The 13,606-nt window shown below is 34.8% G+C and overlaps 1 protein-coding gene across 2 annotated transcripts in view; it reads left to right on the plus strand.

Moving 5' to 3' along the window:
• TCF12 (transcription factor 12) overlaps positions 1-13,606 on the plus strand; it is a 330,991-nt gene that overhangs the window by 280,225 nt on the left and 37,160 nt on the right. For both annotated transcript variants that reach the window (XM_039490758.1, XM_039490759.1), the window contains 3 exons: positions 11,581-11,686; positions 12,814-12,953; positions 13,259-13,403. In XM_039490758.1, coding sequence (XP_039346692.1) covers positions 11,581-11,686; positions 12,814-12,953; positions 13,259-13,403 — 391 coding nt within the window. The remainder of the gene's footprint in view (positions 1-11,580; positions 11,687-12,813; positions 12,954-13,258; positions 13,404-13,606) is intronic.

Consider the following 13,606-nt stretch of genomic DNA (forward strand, 5'->3'; position numbering starts at 1 on the left):
AAGCAAACTGAGGGAATTTCATATTCTTCACCAAGAGGATGCAGTTTAGGGAAGAATAGACTATAAATGTGTGTGTATATTGAGGGATTCTATGTAGTATATGTGCAATACATTTTTGTCAGATTAACACTAAAATTGTATGTTTCTGCCAATTCTCGTGTGTGTGTGTATATGTATGAGAGGGGGAAAAATGTTTTTTTCACAAAAATGCTTTTTATAGTCTAAAATGTTTAAAATTTGGCCAAACTTACTCATACATTTTTCATGCTATGTAATTTAAATATGAAATTTGGATTTTGTAATATTAAAATATTTACCTTTATTTAGTTGTCTGTTTTAAACATATGTAATATATTTAACTAAACATGACATACTGTATTTTTCTTTCGTTTGGCAGCTATACAGTACTCGTTTAAGAGGATATACTTTTTCCCCAGTTAGAAACAACCCGTGGCCTAGTAGAGATACTTAATTAATTGGGACATAATACTTTTTGGCCCAGGAAGTGATTATGTAGAAGGCTTAACTGTCTAGTCCTTCTTGTTACATATGATTCAGTGTTTCCAGTTCATGATTGCTCTGTGGTGTGTTTGTCAAAGTTGGAAGCAACTTTAGACAGAGCCAGATGGTAGTGTCACTGAAGATGCATCAAGCTCTGACTCTACTGCCACAAGTGCTCTAATTGAATTAAAACAAAAAATAGAAGATTAACTAGGATTTTTCCATTTGTTATTCCTTTGTAGTATTTTATTTGTATGGACAAAGCTAATAATTTCTCAGTGTACTGGTAGCTACAAACCTCTGTATCTTAACTGTTGTAAAAAAACTGTTTTTGCAAGAGTTTTGCTGGTTGGAATTATGACTAAAAACGGGGGGTTGATAGAATTTTATAGAGATTACAGTGTATGTCTCTCTCTCTCTCACCCCCTCTTCCCCATATGAAATGGTTCAGTCCTGTTTTGCATAAGTTCCTTTTGAGTAGATCCATGTGTGTACACATAGTACTGAAGAATTACTCTGTTTGATCGGGTGGATGGATGTCTTGGAGAGAAGCAGTGCACTTTAACTGCAGACTGTGTCATTTTTAGAATCAGTATGTATTGTGCATACCCTGTACCTGGAATGGGCAGCAATTCTTTGATGTATTACTACAATGGGAAAACGGTAAGGGTGCTTTCCTTTGTTCATATAGTTTCAAAGTGGCTGACATAGCTGAATAGGCACTTACTGAAACCCGTGTGTTTTTAGATTAGTCTAACAAAGTACATTTAGATTGCTGGTGTAATTCACTTGCATATTTTAGAAGACTTGTAAGGCTGGCATTTATGATAATATACAGTTAAGTTCATAGTTTGTAATTTTTTAAACATTAGCCTAACATTGAACTACATAACATTTCTAATGTATTTTCTTTTTAAAAGACCATCTGTGATCTCCATGTTTGCAATGTGTTTGCAAATGGTGTTTGTGGTGGTGGGGGGGGATTCTGATAGTTAAAAAACAAAAAAACGACATTTAGGTTTATTGGCTGCTTTGTACAACAGGGAGAAAAGATGAAAGCCTTTGTGGTTATTTATAAAAATAACAAGTATGAATCTCTGGGAATGATTAGAGAAGCAGTCAGCCATTAAGGCTTGCGTTTCCTGTTTGGAGTTTGAGGTTCAGAGACTAACTTTACTGTTATACCATCTGCTTCCAATCAAACTAGTATTTTGACCATATACAGGAAAGTTAGTCTGATTCACAAACTTTAATCACTATTTACACTAAAACATTTTCAGTAGACGTTGTACCTAATAGTGCACTAGAGGGGTTTTAATCCATTTTCTTCCAAAAGATTACAAAACATTACATTTTTGCTTATACTTGCAAGACTTCTGTTTTAGTGACTGGCTTCATAGTTTTGGATTCTGGTCATTTTGTGCCATACTGCTGAGATGGTGGCATTTGAATCAAATAGTACATCTCAAGTTGTAAGCAAGCATTAAGCTCTTGTTCAAGATTTGATTTTTTCCAGAATCATTTTAAGTAAAATGAAAAAATGTTATTGGAACTATTGCAGATTACCAAGTAAAAATGGACATTCACCAGCTTTTGAAAAAATTAAAACAGAATTTTTGAATTCCTCTATTTTAATTTGCTATGTATTAAATGATATGTTTTTATTTCATAATTGATATTTAATTTTTTAAAATATCATTATATGGCAGAATACAAAACACAAATCTGGGGTCTTTTATACAGTGTATGCACAATCGTTTTATTTAAGAATTTTATGTTCATATTACTTGTATATGATTTTGGCTTGTCCCTGGTCTTAAAAGGAATATATATAGATCGGTAACATAGATCAGTTTCATTTGTTTTTCTTGTCCCATAAGCTTACATGAGTTTTGTCTTTATTTAGTAGTAAACTTTTTGCCAAGGTTTTCTGATTAATGATGATCAAACGAATGATCTTTAAACTCATTAAAAACTAGGTGTATGAGCTTCTTGAATGAGAGAAAATATATTGGGGAGAGAGTGGGGAAATAAGTGAAACTGCATCTCTGTTTCATTTCCTTTCGTATCAATGCCAGCTGTCTTTCAAATGTGAAATGATTTTTCTTTCATGTCTGCTTCTAAGTTAACAGTCTTTTTGAAGTTTTATGTGAAGATATATATTAGACTTAAGTAAAATTAACAATACAATACCCCTGAAGCAAGAGGAGTGTGATTTGAACGGAGTTCTGATTTTTATTCTTTCTTGAACACAGATCGCCTTATTACAACATTTCTCTTTGTTCTGTAGCAGGAAAAAAAGCTTTGATCTTATTAAGCATTTCCAGGCTTATAGTAGATGGAAGTGCTGGTGCTGTAGGGGAGCATGGCCTGAAAATTGATAGCATGTGCCTGTTATAGGTCAGAGGTGACCTTTATGATCTTGAAGAGTTAGTAAATAGATGACAAATCAAATGACAATCCTATATCATGTTGCCTTAAATTTTGGTTGTGATTTTTTTTTTAAACTTATTACCAGCTTTCGGTATTTTATTTCCTCAAATAATTCTATAAATTAGAATAAAGAATGTAATTACTATTTCATTCAATATATGTAAGCAGAGTGCGTATGTGCGTGTTGGTTTGAGGTTTTTTTTCCCTTCATCTTTTGCTTTCCATTAATGCTTTTAACCTTCAAATGAAGAGAGAGATATTTTAATTTGATATTCAGGATTGTGTGTGAACGTCTCCACATTTCGAGAAGACTGCAAGACCACAGTTCATATTGAAGTGCTACTACTTTAATTTGTATCATTTGATCACTTAGCAGATAATGGCATCTGGCTCATGTTTTGAGATTTTATTTGAATGGTGATTTTGACTTTAGATATCAACATATTGCCTGCTATCTACTAAACTGTATGAAATGCTGATTTGTATGCAAAAATGCAAGTGGAAAATGGCATCCAGAAACCAGTATTAAACTTTCATCTGTGAATTATATTTTTGAAAGATATTTTTAACTTTAAAGTGGGAAAAAAGTTAGCAAAGTAAATAATACATAGGCAAAATAAGATTAAACTGAAAAAGATGCTTCCAAATACTGCTAGGTAATACGGAGTGGGTGATCATAAGAGGTTTCAGATGCATTTACGTGGAAGTAGAGTAAAAGTTTACAAATTAAATGTGATTTTGTCGTGCTGTCTGAAGGGATTAATTTGGTAATTTTAACATATATTACAGAAGAGAAGTATGTAGGGAAAATTAGAATTTTAGGATAAATCCTCTACTAAGCAATAAAACACTACTAATATGTGGATTATATAATATGAAACAAGAAATATTTTGAGTAATGTGTCCCCTAAATTAAAAACTAAGTAGATGAGCTTATTCTTCTGCATTAGCTATTTATACTAAACTAGAAAACTGCATGTTTTTTTCTTTTTTCTTCGCCTGTTGATATCCAGAAATTATTTTCTTAGTGTCGGGGAAGAACATCCAACTATACATTGGGGGCTGGGAGGAAGGAAGGTTGAATTAAGTCAGAAAGAGTGTTCTTTCAAATTGTGAAAAAGCACGATTAAATATTAAGCCATTTTGTCTATCAAGTTCCATATCTCCTTTCATTTCTGCTAGGTGCTAACTTCATATCCTTTGGAAGGAAAAAATCAGATGTTTGAGGCCAACTTAATGGCATGTACTGACAGGCTTTTTTAATGGCTACAGGTAGTTGCTTTCGACCCTTTTTTTTTTTTTTTTTTTTTTTTTTTATAAAGGGAAACCTATTTTGTTGGTGCTTCTTTGTTCATGTCCTGTAAAGTAGAAAAGGGAACCAATAGAGGTCTAAAAATACAGTTTTTGTTTGTGTTTCCATTGAGATAAAACAAATAAATGTTCTCAGCTTTTTCAGCAATGCCGCCTGAAAATTAAAAACATGTAGGATATTATTTATATGATTTTTTTTAAACTATCTTATGTAGTCAAATAAGCAGTGAGTGAGAACTGGTTAAAAACTTGACAGAATAGAGAATAATATGCCAATATTACTGCTTATCAAACAATATCAGATCACTTGGAGAAACATTTTTGCTACATTTTGCTTAATTTTCAAGTGTATTTTGTGCAGCTTTTAATGCCACTATTCAATATAATGACATAATTTAGTAGCATGTTATACTCCAGGTACTGTTCACAGTATGAATAAATTTGGTACCTCAGTCCCATGTGGTTATGTTTAGTTACTAAGTATGTAAGTAGTTACTCTTATGTTTTCCTTAGCGTAGGGCAAAATTTCATAGAGAGGGATTTGTTATGAAGGAGTTTCAGCTTCTGCCATAGCAAGTTGTTACAATGGTGATAAACAGAGAAGGAAAGAACAAACATAAATTATAATGTATGTTCCTGAAGATCATTCATGTTTTCCACATTTTCAGTGGAAAATTATAACTAATTCCTGAGTGAGATGAACTAGTTCCTGAGTAAAGTTATTTTCTCCATTTTTCTGAGAGGTGTATAAAATACTATCTAGAAATAGGTGGTTGGGGGGGGTGTGGAGAGGGTTTGCTTGTTAGTGTTATTTCATAGCACATTGAATTAAAATATCAAGATAGCACATATCACTATAAGTGTTAGAATTTTGCAGATTACCTCAGATGAAATACATCAATCCAATTTTATTTTCCTTGGTACCTTCTAAAAGGAATAAACCTGTAAAGTCTGTTTTTACATAAATGTAGACATATTCAGTTTGCAAAATTTACACCAACCAAGTGTTAATAATGTAAATGTTTTCTGCTTTCCAGAGGGATTTTGATTCAGGTTTTATTAGTATTGGACCAGTTAGCACACAGAGAGAAAAGTACAATTAAATCTACCCTATACCATATGCTGCCCATAGCAGCTCAGACAAGGTCAAAGCTAACATTTGTAAGTCAGGACAAACATAGGATCATGCAGGAAATCTCTAGGGGGTAGACTGCTTTGGGCATTGAATAAAGTGAGCTTGTAGCATTGGTCAACTTTATTTTTTTTTCCCCTCCAAAGAGGTATTATGGGTCGCAATGTGATAGCCCAGGAGAGTTTTATCTGCTCAACTCCAATGGGCAGAACTGCCAATCTATTGAGGAGCAGTCCCCTGCTAGGAGGGTGTGTTGTCTACAACATGCTTTATTGATGCTTCAGTGTGAAGGTTATGTCCATTTCTATGGGCAAATGAAAGCAGCTAGGGAGGGGATCAGGTGCTATATTGAATGGATCTATATTTCTCAAAATTGTGGGCACCAAACAGTGACATACACTCATTTGTTCAGTGTATTTGCTTTGATAAACACACTGGTGTTGAAGACAGCCTGTAGAAACACATTAGTCTATGCCTATGAGTTGTAGAAACTGAGATTACCAGTGAGATAAGAGAAGTGAACTTAAAAGCAAAAGAAAATGTATCGGTACTCCTCTAGTTTAATGTGGTCAGTATTAATATTATGTAGGAATTTATATCATAGCCATAAAGGTGTTCTGAAATTTGACAAACAAGTACTGGAAATGGGTTGATTAAAATGATCAGTTTCATTCTTCCTTTGAATTCCTTTAATTAAAACACTGGAATTTTTATAGACTAAACTGTACATATCATTAGTCAAAAATGTGGTCTGATCTTTTTTTAGGAAGTGGAGGAGAAGGCAACTTGTTTAGAAAATTTTCGCAAAAGGAATGTTCAAATATGTTGTGTATTTACTTCCGCTCCCACTCTTTCATTTCCCTCTCCCCCCTCCACCTCAGATATTCAATCAGGATTTTTAGGAAGTTAGTTTAGTGCTTAAATTTGACTACATCCTTGACATGATACTGCATTTCTTAACCTCATGTTAACCCAGGAAGTAAGACGGGTTTGCGTAATGCACCATTATGGTATCAATAATTCCACATTTTCAGAACTCCTCAAATAGGCATTTATGACATGAGCTTAAAAACTGTATAAACATTTATTTACAAGATGGACTTTAAGGCACTGAAGGAGCCATATCTTCCTACAGTTGTAGTATTTTTCTATAGATTTATGCTATCATTAAAAATTATGGTCAGGTTAATAGTTTAGACTGGCATTCTTTTCTCCTTTTTTTCCCATTGTGCTTAAGTATTGAGGGATTCTCAGATCAGTTTGAGACGTCATACCTGGTGTCTGAAGACCTTGGCAGAAAATAGTATTTAGTACAGAGCTAACTTGACCCTTGTATTTCCTAGCTTTCGTTGTGCTTAAATATTGTTTTTGTGTGTTCATTAAAATTTGACAATACCTAATATATTTTGTTGCCAGTGTGAGTACTTGTATCTTCTTATAAATACAGGATGGAATAACTATAATTGCCATTCTTCATTCCCTCAGTTTTTATGTTCACTATGTTTCTGAAGGAGCTGAGCACTAAAATAAGTTTCCATTTATCACAATACCTTTTCAGCAGCAGAAGCCTTTACTACAGTACATACAAATAATATATTGTGAAAGTCTGCCACGTCCCCGGATCATTCATCAGTGCATACTTATATAATACATGACTGGTGCTGATGAAATTTAGAAAGGCCAGTTAGTGGAGTTCATAAGGTAGAGATGTGGGTATCAATTTTTACTGCCCTAGAAAATAAGTTTGTATGTAACAGTTTGATAAATGTTAGTTTTTGTAACCTCTGAAACTTTCTGAATAGCAAGGTTTAAATGAATAATATAATTTATAATTTCACATACAGCATGCATGTTGGGAGATTTGGTCCTGATTTAGTGGAGGCATGTTTAAAATAGGTTTTGATATTTTGCTTCACTGGCATGTTTCATTTGTTTACATCTACATGTAGTATGGATCATGAGCATATAAAAATACCAAACCCGTTAATAGGAAGGAAATTAGTTGAAAAGCATGCAAATGAGGTGTTTTTGGTGCTTTAATTGATGTTTATAGAGTGAAGATCTAATTTTATTAACAAAGCAAAATCAGTAACTCAAACCTTTTAGGATAAAGTAATGCCTTTATGTTTGGAAATTTTTAAATTAGTAAATCGAAGGACATGGCATATAATCTCCTGATACTTTGTAGATTTATTACACTTTTTAAATGATTTTTATAATAGTATCAATTTAATATGTTAAAAATAACCGCACATTTGAAAGCAGATATGCTGCTTAAACCTGACTCAGTAGGAACAGTCCATGCTGTTCTGAGCTGCCCCAGCGCTGAAAGGCCAAGCAGGCTGGCACTACAGTAGTACAGCCTATTGAGGGAAGACATCGACAAACTGAAGAGAGCTTAAACAAAACAAAAAAATCCAGAATCACTCAACCATTCATACTGGAGAAATGTGGAACGGCTCAGGGTAGGGGAAGGAGAGGGAAGAGGAGCTCTTGACCTGTGCTCTGCAACTCCCTTGTCCCACTTCCTTCCTGCTCAGGCCACACAGTCTGCAGGAATTATTACAACCTTAGGATTGAAGTGTAAAGTCTGCATATAGCGTCGAGAGAGACAAGACCTCTACTATATGGACCATTTAAATATTGACTCTGGAGTGGGTGTTTTGGAAGAGCTCTCCCACCCCTCATTAGTTTAATATGGGTGCTTTCTTTGAAGTTCCCTTCTGCTCCTGCCTCCAATGTGCTTAGGGGAATTTGGGGAAACCTTTAGCAGGATGGATTTTCTTCTACCTGCTTGACCGAGTTGTCTGCCAAGCAGATTTTTTGGGCTGGATGGTATTTTAGCACTATTCCCTGGCTCCCTGAGAATGTCAGCTGGGGAAGAACTATTTTGGTTCCTCCCAGGTGTCATTCCCATCACTTGATAGCCCAAAGAGACAATATTGGGCAGCCAGGTCATACTTAAAACCTCATTACACAGCTGCTGCAAAAGAGAACACCTTCTAACTAGGGAACAAATTCCATCACTGTGTGATGAGAGGCTTGCAGAGCTGTTAAGGGCCAAGAGCCACATAGGCTGGATAAGGGCCCTAAGCATTAAATATGTTTAAAAGGTTTGAGCTACATGATCTAATGCATCTTTTCCTAACTTGAAAGGGTATTTAAACATGTTTCCTTTATTGTCAACTTATAATTAAAAGTTTGCATTTTGCTTCTTGTAGATGTAGTCTAATCTCAATAATCTTTTTTTTTCCTTTGCTTTTAAATTCTGTTCATAATAACACAGAGTAAAACTTATGATTAGGTCATTAACCAGAAAAAAAAAACTGGCATTCATCTGCAGGTGATCAGATGACATAAGACGCCTGCTTTTAATTTGCGGGTAGGTCTGATTGTAACTAAAAGAGACTTGCTCTTTTTGTGGAATTGGCTGACTATTTCCCCACATCTGGAGTTAATGAAGTCTTTGAGACCACATCAGTTGTGTTTTGCCGCCAGAGCCCTTTGATCTGAAAAATCTAGACTGGCACAAGTGCAGCTTCATAACATTGCAGCTATGTTTTTGCAAGCTATAGTTAGGATACCAAAAACAAATAGAAACTATATAAACTTATGTGCCTGTGCTAGAACTTTCATGTAGCTATTGGAAAGGGCCTCTCTGACATTGGAATATTTCAGAACATTTTTATTATGCTAATGTCCTGTACATGTGTAACCATAAATGATGCATTTGTTGGAGCTGAACTTTTTTAGCTTAATTTCCCTTCTGAGGTGCTTGCTTGTTTAGACAGTTTTATAAAATGTCAAAATTATTAGAAGTGATTGAAATTTCAGTCTGTAGCCTACATTACAACTCTTGTTGATAGCATTACTTTGGCAAAGTTGAAAATATGTATAATATGTCATGGTGGATTTTTTCACATTAATCAGTGCACATCTCTATGTCAGTGCTGCATGTCATTGAGCTTTGTTTCCTCTGCTGTCCTGTGACAGTGATAGATTATCCATCAGCTATAGCATATGCTGCATTATTTTGCACAACAGACAACTTGTAAATTACACCTAGTTTTGCCTAATATGTTTGTAGCCTTATGATTATGAGCATTTAAAATTTGACAGTCTTATCACTTTTGTTTGACTGTGTGAAGTGTGTGTGTATATATACATATATATATTTATTATGTACCATAAATACATACATACTCTTAACACAGTTTATAACATGTTGTCATGCTGTAGCTCAGATTTGGTTAGCACTTTCCATTGTAAAATGTTCTTTATTTCCAGGAATTCAACATTTGGAAGTAACCAGAAAAAAGTAGCCACCAATTTGAACCAAAGCTCTTGGAAACACTAACTTTGTTGCCAAAATAACAAAAACATAGAAACAAAAATGTCCCCTTGAGTTTGTTTGCAAAATGTAAATGCAAAAAACAGAGAGATGCTAAAAGTTGTGAAATGTTTCCACTTTTCCTCCCTATCTTCCATGCTTCAAGACCCAGTTCTTGATAAAGAAGATGCCTAGGGTGGCTTCAGTACTTCCTTACCAGTGTTTTATACACTGGTATAGCTTAGCTGATTTCATTGGAGTTACATCGGTGTCAAACTTGTGCAAAGGAATGGCAAATCAGTCACATTGCGTACAACTACTCTATCCAAACACATGCTGACCCATTTGGTCTGACAACAACAGGCTGGAAAAGCATTCTGGGTTTTTGTATGCAAATAAATACAAGATGTGACCCACTGAACTTCTCAAATTCCCATATTAGAACATTCACCCTTGCATACTAGAATAGAGGTTTCCTAGATGTTGGTGGTAGTCATAGACCCTTTTTAGTCTCTGTCTTTCTTCTCTTGAGTGGTACCCAGCCTGTTACAGTGGTAGGGGAGTGACCTAACTGTGTATGTATGTGTGCCTAGGTGTATGCATGTGTGCCTAGGTGTATGCATGCACACACAAAAATATGCACAATATGCACCTTACAATTTTGGCATATCTCTTATGCACTTATTAAGTTTAGACTTTTAAAAATAATACATTTGAAACCTATAAATAAATTAGTTTATTTTGGGGAAAAGGGGAGAAGAAAATTGAGTAATTTTTTAAAAATAACCTTTTTTATTTTAACATATTATGTGGCAAAAATATTTTAGCTCAAGTTACATTTTTGTGTACTCAGTAGCCATTTACTACATTAATGTATCTGCACTACAGTTTTTCATAAACTAAAAATAATTTTAAGAGGACATTTTTTATTTTGTTTTTGCACTATGCCTCGGTTCCTGGTCCATGACTGGAGCCTCCTAGATACTACAATACTACTACTATTAATAATAACAATATAAATTGTTCATATTGGAATAATTAGAAAAATTATCATTATAAAGATATTGCCTGCCATGGCACAACTTGCATTATACTATGAGTCATTGATGAATTATCTATATTGATTTTGTTTATACATACCATAGTTGCTGTAATTAGAATCATTTGATCGTTACGTTTATTTGGTCCCCTGTATAGTTTTCAATTTGATGAGAAAGTTGGTTATTTACCAGTGCAATGTTCATACTGAGCTTATCTGAAGCAAGGGCTTACCAGAAGAAATTGGTACTCTACTGCCAAATCAAAACAAGATTTTTAAAAGCTGTGCCAGACTTAAAAGGTTATTTGATGTTGAAGTTTTTAGATCACTCAGCATGATATAGACTTGCATTACTTTTCCCCTTTCCCCACCCCCTACCACCGGTAACTCTAAAAAAGCAGACAGGTTTCTGATTGAATTATGCAGTGCAGTGACACTAAACTCCCAACAGTTTCACTGGACATGAATGTTTTACCTGAGTTGTTGGGATTCCAACTTGTTAAATATTTAAACAAGAATAGAGTTATTTTAAAATCAAAGCTTATTTTGGGACCACTATTTTGTTTCTGTTTGAGATATGTGCTTTGTAAGCAGAATCAGCACTTAGGCTTTTATCGGGCCACCTGGTTGAATTGGCACACCAGAAAGTGTGGTGTTAAGATCACAGTAGTACTTTAGCAACTTGCTAAAAACAAAATAATGTCAACAAATGAATTAAATATTGGGACTTGCTGCACTATTCCCTTTAATTTAGGTCTCTGTACTAGCATGCTGTTTCTTATGTGTAACAGCCAAATATTACATCCATGCTTTTTGTTGCTTTCCAATTTTTAGGTATATGCACCATCCCCAAGTTCTGATGATTTCAATAGAGAATCTCCAAGTTACCCATCTCCTAAACCACCAAGCAGTATGTTTGCTAGCACTTTCTTTATGCAAGGTAAGTAAAGTACCGATAACTCTAAATACAGTAATGTTTGTAATTTGTCCTTTAGGTGGAAATGTGAGGCTAACCCAGCGTTGCATCAAATAATATAATAAATACATTTCCAGAGAATGTATTGTGCTCAGTCGTAGCGTTGAATTTTGTATACTTCTACAATCTGTTAGCTGAAGGGAGCTATCCTTTGATTTAAAGGTTTCTTTGTGACATTAATTGCTGACTGTAATTTAAGGGGATTATCCAGCAGGCCAGATGGACAGAATTCCCCATTCTTTGATTTGTAGGAGCTTCAGAACAACGCACCAGAATGATAGCAGAAAATGAGGTGAGGGCTTCTTGGTCATTCTGGATTTTGGCTGTACAATATCTGTTATCAATCTGGGTTCTCAGTGAATGCTTATGTCTCCACTGTGCCAAAAATACAGATGACTTTGAATTGCACACAAACAGGGACCAGAATTCATGAGATTGAGACCACGTTTCCTCAACTTGATGTCACATAACTAGCTTTTACTTTGGTTAGATGAGGTTTTGAAATATATCGTAAACATCATCTTTGAGTACTGAAGTGTACAATGTCATTGCAATTTTTATTGCTGAGGGAAAACAGTGCTGACACACTTTGGTTTGAGGCTTATATAATGTAGTAATTATTAGTTATTTAAGTCTGCTATTATGGAACCTTTTTTATTTTATAGTATTAGAATGTTTTAGCAAATATAAATTGCCTATTATGGATTGAGAAATCTTTTCCACTGTATATTTATGGTTAGCATTACTTAGCCAAGCATCAAGTTTTTTTGCAGTCTGGAATTTTTATCATCCCTCTAGATATAAATCTGGCCTTACTGAAGGTCTTTGTAATTAGCAGAGTACTTGGTATTTTCTCAGCTGTGGTTGGATTGTATTTCAGCTATAAAGCCTCATTTTTTTAAATATAGCAACACAGTGTGGTGGCAGGAGAATGGGAGACACCGTATTAGCTGTTCCCTATTTCAGTACTGATATTAGGCTAATTGAGTTGGTGAATTATGTATTTTTTAAATAATGTAAAGGAAAGGAGAACTCAGTACACTTCTTGTATTAGAGAGAGCTCTTTCTTTTCTTTTGTTAAAAAAACATAGATGGGACCCACAACTCTTCTGATCTTTGGAATTCATCCAATGGGATGAGCCAGCCTGGTTATGGTGGAATGCTGGGAAGCTCCTCTTCTCACATGTCACAGTCCAGCAGTTATGGCAGTCTACACACACATGACCGCTTGGTAAGTTATATAGGCTAATGCAATTGCGTATGTAAATATATTTCTGGAGACTGATCTGTTTCATTTCCCGTCTGATCTTCTAGTAGTGTCAATTCAAAATTAGATTGTCAGAATTCATAATTGTGGCATATTGATTTTGTTGCATCTTGTCTGTGTATAATTTTAAAATTATTTTTGGTAATGGAATGGGTTGTTTGGCTGATGGACAGCTAGTCCCTTTCTTAGATAATGGTATCTTAACAAGATATATAAATGTATTTAAAGATTCTGGTTAATTGGCTCTTATTTGTTTTGCTTCCTTCTAGAGCTATCCCCCACATTCAGTCTCGCCTACAGATATAAATGCCAGTCTTCCTCCAATGTCTAGCTTCCATCGCAGCAGTGCCAGTAGTTCACCTTATGTCGCTGCCTCACATACTCCACCCATCAATGGATCAGATAATATACTGGGTAAGATTCTCTTAGGATTAAATAAGAATTCTTTGAAGTTATTTCGCCAATAAAGGTTCCTTTTCTTTTGTTTTTCAGTTCTGTAAGATACTAAAGCCTGGTCTATACTGGGGGGGGGGGGGGGGGCGGGGATCGATCTAAGATATCAAGTATCAGAGGGGTAGCCGTGTTAGTCTGGATCTGTAAAAGCAGCAAAGAATCCT

Source organism: Mauremys reevesii, linkage group 10, assembly GCF_016161935.1.
Source record: "Mauremys reevesii isolate NIE-2019 linkage group 10, ASM1616193v1, whole genome shotgun sequence".
NCBI classification, from domain to species: Eukaryota; Metazoa; Chordata; order Testudines; family Geoemydidae; genus Mauremys; species Mauremys reevesii.